General features: G+C 41.9%; 3 protein-coding genes across 5 annotated transcripts in view; 2 read left to right on the top strand and 1 right to left on the bottom strand.

Annotated features, from left to right (window-relative positions):
- LOC141069451 (protein CutA homolog) overlaps nucleotides 1-15,090 on the top strand; it is a 77,990-nt gene extending 62,900 nt beyond the window's left edge. For both annotated transcript variants that reach the window (XM_073559004.1, XM_073558998.1), the window contains exons 4-6: nucleotides 13,297-13,342; nucleotides 13,753-13,802; nucleotides 14,323-15,090. In XM_073559004.1, the coding sequence (XP_073415105.1) occupies nucleotides 13,297-13,342; nucleotides 13,753-13,802; nucleotides 14,323-14,425 (199 nt within the window). In that variant the 3' untranslated portion in view covers nucleotides 14,426-15,090. The remainder of the gene's footprint in view (nucleotides 1-13,296; nucleotides 13,343-13,752; nucleotides 13,803-14,322) is intronic.
- PHF19 (PHD finger protein 19) overlaps nucleotides 1-15,810 on the bottom strand; it is a 135,052-nt gene that overhangs the window by 27,755 nt on the left and 91,487 nt on the right. The window lies entirely within an intron of this gene.
- LOC141069446 (uncharacterized) lies at nucleotides 4,813-11,535 on the top strand. Its single transcript, XM_073558985.1, has 2 exons — nucleotides 4,813-5,156; nucleotides 9,207-11,535. Exon 2 carries the CDS (start codon nucleotides 10,197-10,199, stop codon nucleotides 11,259-11,261), a length of 1,065 nt encoding a protein of 354 aa, XP_073415086.1. The 5' UTR covers nucleotides 4,813-5,156; nucleotides 9,207-10,196; the 3' UTR covers nucleotides 11,262-11,535.

Below are 15,810 nucleotides of genomic sequence, written 5' to 3'. Positions count from 1 at the left end.
ATAATGTGCATTAAATTGTTTAAGTCAGTCATATACACTTATTCTGAAAAAAAAAAAAAATCCTTTCTCAAAATGGCGCCGACCGCACCTGCGTGGTAGCTTCTATCGGCAATCCGATAGATGCTACTGCACATGCGACTGCTATTTTGATAGAGGGAAAATAATTGTCTCCACCAAGACGGCAGCAGTAGAGCCTGCGCGATAGCATCTATCGGAGATCCGATAGATGCTAATGCGCAGGCACCATCTTGGTGGAGACAATTTTTTGTTCCCTTGCAAAATGGCAACAGCGGCGCCTGTGCAGTAGCATCTATCAGATCGCCGATAGATGCTACTGTGCAGGCGGTGCCATTTTGAGAAAGCTTTTTTTTTTTCAGAATAAAAGTATATGACTGAAAACAATTTAATGCACATTATAGATGCGATCATGCTGCAGCACAAGCGCGGACTGTCTGCTGAATTTGATCTAAAAAAAAACAAAAAAACATTGTATTCAGTATGTAAATCAACGGGCAGGTCACTGAGAGATCGATCAGTCTTTGAGACCACCTTGACGATGGTTGATGGGCAGATATAATTTGGCCAAATTTTATGTTAAGCGTCTCATTTTTTTTCCTAATATTCAAAAGCCGTATTGCTATTCATATTTCATATATTTCACATTGATATGCTTTAGCACGATAGAGTGCATCCTTGTTCCTTGTTTTTTGTACACTGAGGGATCAGTGACCTGTGATAAGCCATACAGATGAATGCAGAGCACCACATAAAGCCCCGCCCACAGGCCGCCTCGAATCACGAGAATCTCATTAAGGCCGGGATCACAGATGCGAGAAACTCAGATGAGTCTCGCATCTTAATCCCTGGCACTGCCACCAGCACTCGGGAGTTGAGCATGCGGCTGCACGTATTTCTATTAAGATGCGAGACTCGTCCGAGTTTCTTGCATCTGTGATTCTGGCCTAACTGAAAACTACAAATTAAGATTAAACCCTTTCTGACATTTGTTCCAATAATACGTTCCTGTGCCCTGTGCCTATATAACCAGGGACGTATTATTACTGCATAACAATCACCCTCGCACATGGGCTGTGCGTGGTCAATTGCTGCAGGAAGTCAGCTCATTCTGACAGCTGACACCCGTCACTAAGTTTCAGGTGCGTTCATGCACCACTCCCAGCATTTTAACTACCCAAATGCTGTGATTGAAAGCGATTGCAGCACCTCTGCCTTTGGATTGGAGACCCCGCAGTGTGACGCGGGTACCGATCACTGCCATTGTGACCTGATGTCGTCATGATGACATTGGGGTCAGCTAGGAAAGTTGCCTAATAATGTGCAGTGTAAACATTTTTTTTTTTAAATAATTGTAAAAGTATTAAAAAATATATAAAAATAATTAAAAAACTTAAGATATTGTATCTATATATATATATATATATATATATATATATATATATATATATATATATATATTAGTATGAAAAAAATATAAACAATAAAAGTACACATATTTGGTATTGCCGAGTCCTCAATGACCCAACCTATAAAACTGCCCCGCTAGTTAACCCCTTTAGTGAACACCATAAAAATAAATAAAAAAACAAGGCGAAAATCAATGCTTTATCATCATACTGCCGAACAAAAAGTGGAATAAAACATGATCAAAAAGACGGATGAAAATAAACATGGTACTGCTGAAAACATCATCTTGTCCTGCAGAAAACAAGCCACCATACAGCATCATCAGCAGAAAAATAAAAAGTTATAACTCTCAAAATAAAGCGATGCAAATATAATTATTTTTTTCTATAAAAAAGTTTTTATTGTGTAAAACACACGGAATGGCATAAATCCCCCCCCTCCCCAAAAAAAAAAAAAATATTCCTGAATTGCTGGTTTATAATCATTCTGCCTCCAAAAAATCAGAATTGAAAGCGATCAAAAAATGTCATGTATCTGAAAATGGTATCAATAAAAAGTCAACTCATCCCACAAAAAAACAAGCCCTCACGTGACTGTGGGCAAAAATATGGAAAAATTATAGCTCTCAAAATGTGGTGATTGCAAAAACTATTTTTTTGCAATAAAAAGTGTCTTTAGCAGCCAAACATAAAAAACAGATACAATTCTGGCATCGCTGTAATCGCATTGACCCGATGAATAAAGGCGCCTAGTCACTTATACCGCACGAGGAACTGCGTAAACAATAGATGAAACCAATTCTTCACCTGCTGTTGATTTTTTCATTCTGCCTCCCAAAGGTCACAGTAAGGCTCTGCGCACCTTTAACCAGTGCTCTGCGCTTACCCTGGGGTTTCCACGTAAATCTCTGAAATATGTGATTCAGACAGAACCCCAGGCGGAAAATTCCCTATAATGAGGCAGATAGCGGCACTGTGGATGCCGTGTGACCTGTGATTCGGCGGTGTCTGTCTTTTTAGGATTGAATAAAAGTGCCATCTGCCACAGTTTCGTGCACTTCTCGCATCACACACGGTAGTGTGATCCCGGCATTAAAACCCCAAAGTAAACGCTCAGCGTAGAGCGCCGGATAAACGTGATCCCAAACGTTATGTAAAATGTTCCCAATAAAAGCTTTAACTCAATCCACAAAAAAAAGCAAGTCCCCACTTAGGGTCCATCATCTGTTAACAGACATTTAGGGGGCTTCCATGTTACTGGTAGCACAAATGCTCTAGAAAAGCGAAATGGCTCCTCACCCGCCAAAATAAGGCTATTTTCAGACTTGCGTTATGAGGCGCAGCGCAGGGCCGCCACTAAGCTCTGCCCCCGGCCGCTCCTCCTCTGGTCAGCTCCTTCTATGGGCGCATGACGCTGCATGCGACCGGCGTACCCTATATTTAGCGTTGGGTACGCTGGCCGTGCGCTGGTATGTTTTTGCCGGCGCATGCACCCTTTTTGCGCTGCGCCGAGTGCACAAAAATGCAACACGGTACATCACACGCCCATAGGAGCTGACCGGAGGAGGTGCGGCCGGGGGTGGAGCTTAGCGGCGGCCCTGTGCTGCGCCTCATAACGCAAGTCTGAAAGGAGCCTAAATTCACCAAATTCTATGCTGCCAAATCCAAATGCCCCCTCCCTTCTGAGCCCCACAGTGTACCTAAACCACATATTGCATCCGCGTTTGGCATTTCTGAAGCGATGAGAGCCCGTCTAATTTACAGGTGCGTGTCTCCAGAAGCACGCCCTGGGCATAATGTACTGGTGACTGAAACATACTGGTGACTGCAACGTACTGGTCACTACAACGGCAGTTTGCAATTTTCACTGCAACATTCATTGCTGTTTGTTTCTGGAAAATACCCATGGAGTCAACATCGTCACTACATCTGTAGATAAATTCCCCAAGGGGTATAGTTTCCAAAATGGAATCGGTTGAGGGGAGATGGGGATTCTGCTCTTCTAGTAATTAGGGTCTCTGTATATGGAGCCTGCAAACTGTTCTATGAAAATCTGCGCTCCAGGAGGCAAATAGTGCTCCCTTCCTCCCGAGTCTCTCTGTATGGCTAAGTAGTACTGTACAGCCACATATGGGGTATTGCCACATTCAGTAGAAATTGTGGGACAAATTTTTGTTCCATTTTTATCCACTTCTTGTGTGAATATGTAAAATCTGGGGCTAAAACAAAATTTTTGTGGTAAAATTGTACTTATTTTTTCTTCATTGCCCAATGGTATAAAATTCTGTGACACACCTTTAGTGTCAATATGAATACATGGGTCATGGCACCTGCAAATCATAACAGTAGAATCTGGTGCTCCTTGCCTTCTGAGCTTTGCACTTTACATGTAATCGAGAAATATTTTTTAGGCAGAGTATTGGCGCACTCAGGAAAAAATGGACCTCAGTTTGTTGTAAAAAAAAATCCTATTAGCCCTTAGAAAAAATAAAAACTTGGGGCTAAAACATTTTAGTGTTAAAAATGTAATTTATTCTTTCTTCACTGCTAAGTTGTATAAAATTCTGTGAGGCACATGTGCTGTCAATATGATCACTGCACCCCTAGATGAATATGAGTTCATATATAGAGGGTTTCAGTTGTTCTGGCACCTCAAGGGCTCTGCCAATGTGGCATGGCACCCTCAAACTATTCCAGCAAAATCTGAACTCCGTTATGGCGCCGCTTCCCTTCTGAGCTTTGCATTGTGCTTCAAAAGTAGTATTTCCCCACATATGGGGTATCGGAGTACTCGTATGGTGCAATTTCTCCTGTTACCCTTGTGAAAAATTGCGGCTAAAATAACATTTTTGTAAGGAAAATGTGATTTTATTATTTTCACGGCTCAACGTTATAAACTTCTGTGAAGCACCTGAGGGTTCAATGTGCTCACCACACATCTAGATCAGTTCCCTGTGGGGTCTAGTTTCCAAAATGGTATCATTTGTGTTTTTTTTTTTACTGTTTAGGCCAGGGCGGTGGAGTCGGTATAAAATGGACCGAATCCTAAAATATATAATTGGGTACAGTAGTTCAATGCAGAATGTGCTGAATATTTTTTCATAGGAATTTGGGAAAGTTATGAAAGGTCCTATAAATGGCTGTTCTATTCCTGATCTAAGGCTACATTCACACACAGCGTTTTTGCTGCATTTTTTGAGGATACGTTTTTCAGCTGCAAAAGCAGATCAGCTTTTTAAAAAACCGTATCACCTGAAAGGTTTTTGAGCTCATAATGTTTTCAATAGCAAAAGCAGATTAGAAATCTGCTCCATCCATTTATCCATATCTGTCTGTCCACATCTTATCTGTACCAAAAACAATGAAAGCCGGATAGCACAGAGACTAGCACTCTTTTTTTTTTTTTTTTTTTGCAGCATCAGTCAGGTAACCTCATAGCTGCCCAAAAAGACGCCCAGGACAGGCATTGCTCGTCTTCAGTAACATCAATTGATAGTTGGAATAAATAGACTGCATTCACCACATCTTCTTAAGGTGCAGGCTTTATTTTCAAGTGTAGGGGTGTGCAGTATGAGGTTCTGCAGCAGCTGAGGTGTCAGTGCTCTGAACTCCAGCACCAGTGAAGCTCCTCCTCTACAGGAAAGGGTACAACAGACAAGTAAACATATTCAGAAAGAAGGAAGGCACTTATCTCAGAAGAATTGCTAGAGTGAACAGGATAACAAGATTAAGGTAATTACTTCTTAAAACATATTTAAACTTTCAATAAACTGTGCATAAATCAATAGTCCAGTATACTGTATGTTCTCTCTGTATGCTTGTTTGTTTTTTCTTTGAGCTCATATACTTTTGGGAAGCTAGCTTTTATACACTATACATACAATATACAGGGAAAATACAGCAACAGGATTGATGAGGACCTATATGAGGACTTGTATAGGTATAGAAGCCAAAACATCAAGTTATTAGCTGTGTTATCAGTTTCTTTGTTCCTGGAGTCTGATACACAACAAACTTGCTCCCTCCCTCCTCCCCTCTTCATAGACTGTGAAGCATTTAGTGAGCTGTACCCCAATAAGAAAAGCCTTGGAAATTCAAAGTAAAGCTATCTAATAACATATTTTACAAACTTTATATTTGTCATCTGTACTATTGATTTATGCAAAGTTTGTTTCATTTCTATCTAAAATTATACAGTGGGGAAAGTATGTATTTGATACACTGTCGATTCCCACCTACAAAGAATGGAGAGGTCTGAAATTTTTAATCATCGGTACACTTCAACTGAGAGAAACAGAATCTACAGGAAATGTCTGACCTCTGTAATTGCAAACAAAGGTTTCTGTACCAAATATCAAGTTCTGTTTTTCTATTGTATTAAATACGTATTTCATTCAATAAAATGCATATTATTTAAATCATACAAAGGCAAGCCCGGACGCCTGCCCCAAAGGGGCTACAGGGAGGGCGCACATGACTAAGGAGGGATGCTAGGCCTGAGGGTTAGTGATGGGTAAGGTGTAGTGCTTTTGTGTTTGTGGGGAAGGTGTGGGTTGGAGCTATGGGGCTTATGGTGCAATGTGAGTTGGCAGGGAGTGGTCAGTAGTGCTTTGTGCTTGTGGGGGAAGGTGTGGGTTGGAGCTATGGGGCTTATTGTGCAATGTGAGTTGGCAGGGAGTGGTCAGTAGTGGGATGGATATATAGGGCAGAACTGTGGGGGGATGGTCATTCCTTACCTTGCAGACGTCCGGAATCGTCCCGCCCTCCCGCCCTAATTTTAGGATCTTCTGGAGATCGACATGGTGAAGAGAAGAAGAGGTTTGACGTTGTCGCAGCAGTCGGCGGAAAGGAGGGGGGTATTTGAAGTCGGTGGATTGCACAAAGAGCGGGAGGGTGAACCCAGTGCAGGAGCGGGTTACCCCTGGTGGTGCAATGGTATACTTGGTTAAGGTGGGTCCCAGCTGTGCTGGGTCACAGCGGGACATGTTAACGTGGGACCCTGCTGTGCTCGGTCACAGCGGGGCATGTTAACGTGGGTCCCTGCTGGGCTGGGTCCCAGCAGGACATTGGTTGGGCAACACTCGGCTGGGTGTCCTCGAGCCGGTGTGGTGCGGCTGAGGGCACGTGGTGGAGCTGGTGTTGCAATCATGTACAATGGGTTTTGCAACACTCGGCTGGGTGTCCTCGAGCCGGTGTGGTGCGGCTGAGGGCACGTGGTGGAGCTGGTGTTGCAATCATGTACAATGGACTCTTCATTTACCCCCCCTCCTTTTGCTGGTGGTTATGTTTATGGAATATTTCTACGTTTATGGATAAAATGTTATTGCTTGTTTGGTGTTAATAAACGGGGCTGCTGTGGCCTTTTACATCCAATGTCACGCAGTCGTGTCTTATTTAAGTTAAGAAGGGGTAAGTGTGGGTTTTGGGAGGGGTCATTACAGTGAAGCCGTCAGTCAGACTTTCCTAAGTCATGTGATTTTCTGGATTTTTTTAGTCTGTCTCTCACAGGTGAAGTGTACAATTGTAGACCTCTCCATTCTTTGTACAGTTGTGGCCAAAAGTATTGACACCCCTGCAATTCTGTCAGATACCCAAAGGTGACACCATTCTAAAAACTGCACCCCTCATGGTGCTCAAAACCGCATTCAAGAAGTTTATTAACCCTTCAGGTGCTACACAGGATTTTTTTTGGAATGAGGAAAATAAATTGAACATTTAACTTTTTTTCACAAAAAAATTTCTTCAGATCATATTTTTTTTATTTTGATAAGGGTAACAGGAAAAAAATGGATCCAAAAATTTGTTGTGTAATTTCTCCGATACGGTATCGGTAGGACGATGCCTCATATGGGGGAGAAAACCACTGTTTGGGCGCATGGCATACCTCACAAGGGAAAGAGCACCGTTTGACTCTTTGAATGCAAAGTTTACTGGAACAATTGGCGGACATAATGTTGCATTTGGAGAGCCTCTGATGTGCCTAAACAGTGAAAATCCCCCACAAGTGACACCATTTTGGAAACTAGACCTTCAGGGAGCTGATGTACAGTTATGGCCAAAAGTATTGACACGCCTGCAATTCTGTCAGATAATACTCAGTTTCTTCCTGAAAATGATTGCAAACACAAATTCTTCGGTATTATTATCTTATTTAATTTGTCTTAAATGAAAAAACACAAAAGAGAATGAAGCAAAACATTGATCATTTCACACAAAACTCCAAAAATGGGCTAAACACAAGTATTGGCACCCTCAGCCTAATACTTGGTTGCACAACCTTTAGCCAAAATAACTGCGACCAACCGCTTCCAGTAACCATCAATGAGTTTCTTACAATGCTCTGCTGGAATTTTAGACCATTCTTCTTTGGCAAACTGCTCCAGGTCCCTGATATTTGAAGGGTGCCTTCTCCAAACTGCCATTTTTTATCTCTCCACAGGTGTTCTATGGGATTCAGGTCTGGACTCATTGCTGGCCACCTTAGAAGTCTCCAGTGCTTTCTCTCAAACCATTTTCTAGTGCTTTTTGAAGTGTGTTTTGGGTCATTGTCCTGCTGGAAGACTCATGACCTCTGAGGGAGACCCAGCTTTCTCACACTGGGCCCTACATTATGCTGCAAGATTTGTTGGTAGTCTTCAGACTTCATAATGCCATGCACACGGTCAAGCAGTCCAGTGCCAGAGGCAGCAAAGCAACCCCAAAACATCAGGGAACCTCTGCCATGCTTGACTGTAGGGACCGTGTTCTTTTCTTTGAATGCCTCTTTTTTTCTCCTGTAAACTCTATGTTGATGCCTTTGCCCAAAAAGCTCTACTTTTGTCTCATCTGACCAGAGAACATTCTTCCAAAACGTTTTAGGCTTTTTCAGGTAAGTTTTGGCAAACTCCAGCCTGGCTTTTTTATGTCTCGGGGTAAGAAGTGGGGTCTTCCTGGGTCTCCTACCATACAGTCCCTTTTCATTCAGACGCCGACGAATAGTACGGGTTGACACTGTTGTGCCCTCGGACTGCAGGGCAGCTTGAACTTGTTTGGATGTTAGTCGAGGTTCTTTATCCAACATCCGCACAATCTTGCGTTGAAATCTCTTGTCAATTTTTCTTTTCCGTCCACATCTAGGGAGGTTAGCCACAGTGCCATTGGATTTAAACTTCTTGATGACACTGCGCACAGTAGACACAGGAACATTCAGGTCTTTGGAGATGGACTTGTAGCCTTGAGATTGCTCATGCTTCCTCACAATTTGGTTTCTCAAGTCTTCAGACAGTTCTTTGGTCTTCTTTCTTTTCTCCATGCCCAATGTGGTACACACAAGGACCCAGGACAGAGGTTGAGTCAACTTTAATCCATGTCAACTGGCTGCAAGTGTGATTTAGTTATTGCCAACACCTATTAGGTGCCACAGGTAAGTTACAGGTGCTGTTAATTACACAAACTAGAGAAGCATCACATGATTTTTCGAACAGTGCCAATACTTTTGTCCACCCTCTTTTTTATGTTTGGTGTGGAATTATATCCAATTTGGCTTTAGGACAATTCTTTTTTTGTTTTTTCATTTAAGACAAATTAAATGAAGATAATAATACCAAAGAATTTGTGTTTGCAATCATTTTCAGGAAGAAACTGAGTATTATCTGACAGATTTGCAGGGGTGTCAATACTTTTTGCCACAACTGTAAGTGGGAAAACATGCAAAATTGTCAGTGTATCAAATTCTTATTTTCCCCACTGTACATGGTTCCCTGTTCTTGCTGGAATTATAATATACATTATTTTATTTTATAGGACAAAATTATTTTGAGAGTGAATTTATATGATTACAAAATGTCTAAGAAGCTCCCCATGAAGTCAGCTGTATGTGAGCATTTCACAGTGACTCAAGATGAAAAATATTTTGTGTGTCAATGTATGACAAGTGACCCAGAGGAAAACAAATGCTGTGATGCCAAAATCAGCGCATACTCAGGCAGTGATAAAAATGCTCCTACAAGAGCTTCCAATCTAAAAAGACATTTACAACGCTTCCACCCAGAAGTTTTCAAAGCTGTGACTGAGAAACATAACAGCAGCACCAAGAAACCTGCGCCAATCACTTCCTGCCAGGCAAATGAGGAAAGAGCATCTCAAACATCATTAACAAGATATTTTGCAAGGGACAAAGTTACTGTAACAATGACAGCAGATATGTTTAAAAGACAGCTCATACAGCTTGTTGCGAAGGACTGTGTACCATTATTACTATTTGCACGACCAGCTTTTACAGCTCTTAATGGAGAAATGGCCCGCAAACTTGGTGTTTCTCTGGAAAGAGAAAGTATTAGAAAATTAGTGATTGAAAAAGCCCTTAAACAAAAGGAAGATCTTAAAAAGACTCTCAAAAGACGCTTCATGTTTCTTAAAATGGATGCCTGCACACGTCACAGAGTGAACTATTTTGCCATCAATGTTCGATATGTTTGTGACAACAAAGAAATTGTTACCAAGACATTAGCAGTAAAAGATACTAAAGCTCATCACAGCAGCCAGTTTCTCCAGGCCTTAGTGGAAAAAGTCCTGCAAGATTACGAACTCAGAAAAGAACAGGTTCTTGCTATTGTAACGGACAATGCTTCAAACATGATAAGTACAATTAAACTGATGAGAGCAATGTACAACAGCTAGAAGAAAATTTAGGATTCAGTATGTTTGAGATGGAAGGCCACAATGCTGTTCATGTAACTGAGGAACAAACAGATATTACTACAGAAGAACAGTAAAATTATACTGTAGAAATAGATGATCTTGTTGAAGCTGCTTCAAAACACTTTCCTATTCATCACATGCGTTGTGTACACGCTGCAGCTGGCAATAAGAGAGAGTCTGCAAGAGGGACATGCTGGAAATCTGATTGGAAAAGTGAGGAAATTGGCTATTGCCACCAGAACCCCTAAAATTGATTCCATCTTGAAGAGACGTGCTGGGAAAGGGGCAATTGTTGATCAAGCCACTTGGTGGGGCAGCACTTATTTAATGATTGAGCGATTGCTTGAACTAAAACCGTTTCTTACAGATATGGCGAACCCTCAGGTAACCCTAAATGAAGGTCAATGGACACAGGTGGCTGAATTGAAGGAATTGCTTAACCACCCATTTACCGTGACTAAAAAATTACAAGCTGAGGATTTAACTCCTGGCATTTTCATAAGGGAGTGGAAGAACTTGCTATTTTGCTTGTCCCAAAGAGGTGGTTTAACCGCAGATGGCATTTCTGCTTCAATGAAATGGAGAGAGACACAGATATTGGAAAATAAAATTTTTCTGGCAGCTGTTTATGTGGACCCAAGTCATCATATACTGCTTGATGATCAACAGCTTACTAAAGGAAAAGAAGCTCTGACTGAGGTAGCAGTTAGGATGAGTGGCCTACAGGAGGACTGCCAGGTGCAAGAGGACATGGGTCCTGACAGTGCTACTGCTGCCATATCTTCATGCTCATCAGATGAGGAGTTTGACTTTGACAAGTATCTGGATGACATGGAGCAGGCAAAGCGTTGCCGCAAGGAAAAAGACTTCACTCTGTCTCCTATAGCAAGCAGATTAACCATATTTCAGCAAAATGTTTCACTTGCTCTCAAAGAAATAGAAAAATTCAATCGTTCATCAAAACTGACTGTGCATGAGGCAATTCCTTTATACCCGGAAATTGTTAGAGATGCTGCCCATGTGGTTACGGCTTTGCCTCCAACCCAAGTTAGTGTAGAGAGGTTGTTCTCTGGCCTTAAAATTATTAGGTCAGATTTGAGGTCATCTATGAAGGAGGATCTGATGGAGGCAATTCTATTTCTTAGGACAAATTCATAGACTGCACAAATGTTATTTAGTATGTTTTTGTTGAAAACTGTTTTTTGCCACTTACATAGTTTATTACACAGTGTTATATATGTAATCGATATTAGTGTATTAGATATTTACAATTTATTACAGTTTTTTGTGTTCTAAAGTTGTATTCCAATAAATATATATTATGTTCTATCTAAATATCTTGATTATTGTATCATAAAAATGATTAAGTGTCTGATGTTCACATTGTACTACAATAAATTTTTCACTTGAATATAAGCAATATATGTGGGAGTCGGAGTCAGAGTCGTGGAGTCTGAGTCGGTGTAAGGGAAACTGAGGAGTCGGAGTCGCAGGTTTGGCTTACCGACTCCACAGCCCTGGTTTAGGCACACGAGAGGCTCTCCAAACATATGGTGTTCGCCAATTGTTCCAGGAAATTTTACATTCAAAAAGTCAAATGGCGCTCCTTCTCTTCCGAGCTCTGCCGTGCACCCAAACAGTGGTTTTCTCCCTCATATTGTGTATCGGCATTTTCAGGAGAAATTAAACAAATTTTGTTGTTTTTTTTTTCAAAAAATTTGGATCTGAAGTAAATTTTTTGTGAAAAAAAAGTTAAATGTTCATTTTTTTTTTCACATTCCAAAAATTCCTGTGAAGCACCTGAAGGGTTAATAAACTCTTGAATGTGTTTTTGCACACCTTGAGGGGTGCAGTTTTTAGAATGGTGTCACTTTTAGGTATTATCTATCATATAGACCCCCTCAAGGTGACTTTAAATGTTGTCCCTAAAAAATGGTTTTGTAAATTTTGTTGTAAAAATGAGAAATCGCTGGTCAACTTTTAACCCTTATAACTTCCTTACTAAAAAAAAAATTGTTCCAAAATTGTGCTGATGTAAAGTAGACATCTGGGAAATGTTACTTATTAACTATTTTGTGTGACAAATCTCTGTGATTTAGGGGCATGAAAATTCAAAGTTGGAAAATCACGAAATTTTCAAAAGTTTTGCCAAATTTCCATTTTTTTTCCACAAATAAACGCAAGTCATATTGAATAAATTTTACCGCTATCATGAAGTACAATATGCCAAGAAAAAATATCAGAATCACCGGGATCCGTTGAAGCGTACTAGAGTTAGAACCACATAAAGTGACGGTGGACAGAATTGTCAAAATTGGCCTGGTCATTAATGTGCAAACCACCTTTGGGGGGTAAAAGGGTTAGACAACAACCATAAGACGGATTTCATCACCCAGGTATCATTTTAAATCAGTATAACTGCGCCAACCTGACGCTGCCTGTAGGTTACTCAGCACAATCCTGCTGACAGGTTCCCTTTAAAGCTAAGTGCACACGTACCAGAAAATTTCTGCTGGAAAAACTGACTCCATTCCCAGAAACTGCGCGTTTTTTTCTGCGCAGAAAACGCGTGGTTTTTATGCGTTTTTTCCACGCGTTTTCAAAACGCATAGAAATAGCCAGAAACGTGGAAAAATCTGCGAAATTAATGAGCATGCTGCGTTTTTACCGCGATGCATTTTTTCACGGTAAAAAACGCATCAATATGCACAAAAAGTGCAAAATGCATAGAAATGAATGGGAAGCTTATTTTTAGCGGTTTTATTGGAAAAAACGCTAAAAATACCGCTAAAAAAACGCTGTGTGAACACAGCCTAAAGGGGGAAAAGTCCTGAAATGATTGTTCTTGGATTGATTTTTTACCGTACATGGCAAAAACTTTGCATTTTACCATATTTTATATGCGCTGTATGTGAGCAGCTGGTGTTGTTGTAGTATAAGGAGTGTAGTCTGATCACATAATCAGTGATGTCATCATGAGGGGGAGGGGCTGACAACCTCTCACAGATAGCATACAGTCTAGTTATCAGCAGTACACATCAGTAATGCAGAGTGGTGGTATATCTGTAGCTTTATGCTCTTGTGGTCATGGGGGTGACTTCAGCACCCACACTCATATGTGTGGTCATGTTGCGGTGATAGTTGTCGGACGCCATTTCTTTGGGGTTGTCATTAATGTTCTCTTGCTCCTCAGATACATCTGGAAGGGGGAGATTGAGGAGTCCAGTGAGGTGCTGCTGGTGAGTCTGTCACTGACGGTCATCCCTATGTTATACATGTTGCGACAGGTCTCCTCCACGCCCATCTCCCTCCCATGCTGTAATAACAAGAACGTAATCTACATTGTGATTGTAATCCTGTGGGTTAACGAGGCTCAGGAATGTAATAGTCACCAACAAAAAGGGCGCCTCATATAAAGCTGCGTCGTTTCCAGCCCCTCCCAAGGGCTGATCTCTGCTCCGTCACATACATTTTATATCACGTCCCTCTCTGTGTCTATATTTATATATAATGAGCTGGGGGTCACATAATATGGCAGTAAAGACAATGAATGGCTCTCTGGGCACAACTTCCTCTTAAGATGCAGCGACATGCCGTCTTAGTATAAGCCGATTATAGTTTGACCCTGTAAATATTTTACATTTTTCAGATTGTTAAGACCCGGACAGCGCGGTTACACGAGTTATCTGGATACGTGCGGTACGTTCCTTATACCATTATCTGTACATATCTATAGGGTTTACTTACTTAGGTAAAACTGAGGCACCTCCAGCTAACAGATGTGACATCCATAGTCTCTGAAATAGGAAAAAACACAACAACGCTCTGTAACACTTCACTTACCAAAAATAATTCAATTTGTAACTGGAAACCATCAGCATGCAGGTTATCTGCACACAAGAAAGTAGATAATCTCAGGACCAATCATTCAGGAAGTCTGATTAGTTTTCAGTACACCGCGTCCATATAGTGAATGCCACAAGTGGAGAGCACCAGCAGTCAGGCTCCGTCACCAGCAGCAGATTTTATATTTTTTAGACAAAATTTATACACTTTTCTATGTATGTTTGATAATCCTGCACAGTCCGGCCCAGTTGGTTCCTTTAACTTTACTATGTACAGAGTACAGGCAGAATAACACATCTCTCATCAGCAGCTGATGGTTTCCAGATGACAATAAAATGATTTGTCTACGATAATAATATCTTCCCATTTCCAGGTTCATTCATCCCTTTGCAGCTCCAGACTTTATGACAATGTCCATCGATCAGGAGGACCTGGACTATTCGAGATACATTGAGGAGGTGACAGTGAAAAAATGACCCTGCACGTCTGACAGTGAAGCATGGTTGCAGGTCATGGCTGAAGTCAAATAATGTAGGTCCTGAACCCACAGAGCACCTTCCTATACTTGGACTGATGGAAGGAGACTAAGAACAGTGCCCCCCCTGCACTCCACAGCAGGGGGCCCATGTAATGTGACTGCATTCACCATCTGCTCTGCCATCAGCGAATGAGCGCTGACTCTTAGGCTACTTTCACACATCCGGCTTTTTGAATCCGGCACGATGCGGTGAAATTTGTAACAACCAGATCCGGTTTTGTCCCATGGAGTTGTATTGTCGCTGCACCGTGCCGGATGGGTATGCGGCGCATCCGGTTTTTGCCGGATACGGCAAGAAGTAGCCGTCCGGCGTCTGCAAAAAACGTTCGCTGCAACGTTTTTTGACAGCGCCGGACCGGTTTTTCTCACAGCACATGCGCGGAGACTGTGAGTCATGCGCTGCTTTTAAAGGTGGGCGCCACCGTATCCGGCCACGCAGGCATCCGGTGTCTCCGGCACATCCTGGATCCGCCCCTACGGCTTTTCACCGCACGGAGCCGGAGTCACAAAGCCGGATGTGTGAAAGTAGCCTTAGGGGTTCATTCATACGGTGTTGTGACCTGCTATACCCTAGTGTAGTAATAAAGTCACCCAAAAACTTCACTCTTAAGTTATAATTTTTCAGCCAAGGGAAGTGCACTCCCATCTCTGCTCCATGTGCTCTCTGGTATCAGCCATTTCAGGTTTGAGTGGGGTATACTAGGATACCGGTAAGTGCAGATTGAGGCTGTGCGAAGAGGAGCTTTTTGGGGCCAGACAAGTGGAAACTAAATCAGCGCTATCCATTCTTTGGGAAGTTTTTGGAGAAGTACTTTGTCTTCTGAAGCGGTTTGGATATGTACACACTGTCTTTTTCTCACATTTTTTCAAGGGTTACACTCAAAGATGTCGAAAAAAGTGCTAGAAAGAATATCTCCATTCATTTGTTTTGAAGAACAAAGCTTCCGCTTCTAAAGACACCAAAAGAAGGGACATCTGTCCATCTGGCGTTTCCGCTGGGAAGATGCTCAAAACTTTACAACAGAAGTCAATGGAAAGGTTAAAGGGAACCTGTCACCTCATATTGCCACTATAAGATGTGGCCACTGCCTTTTGCAGAGCAGAGTACTGCAGTGCGCAGGGCCTCTCTGACCTTTCCCAGCGCCTGCGCACTGCAGTTCTTTGCTCTGCCCTCAACAGGGCAGAGAAGTACGCCTGCGCAGCAGGAAGCAAGGAGGAGGACAACATCGCATGAAGATGGAAGGCACCGGACCAGGACCTGCAACACCCATCGGACTGCCCCCGGGTGAGTATAATAAAACTTGTTTTTCTTCTCTTTCAGGT

This window comes from Dendrobates tinctorius, unplaced genomic scaffold (genome assembly GCF_039654945.1).
Source record: "Dendrobates tinctorius isolate UK_male_01 unplaced genomic scaffold, ASM3965494v1 ptg000013l, whole genome shotgun sequence".
In the NCBI taxonomy this organism is placed as follows: Eukaryota; Metazoa; Chordata; class Amphibia; order Anura; family Dendrobatidae; genus Dendrobates; species Dendrobates tinctorius.
This window is presented reverse-complemented; position numbering and strand designations above follow the sequence as displayed.

Bases quoted from the DNA above. Each gene is read 5' to 3' on its own strand.
- LOC141069446 (XM_073558985.1), top strand. From the start codon at position 10,197: ATGATCTTGTTGAAGCTGCTTCAAAACACTTTCCTATTCATCACATGC.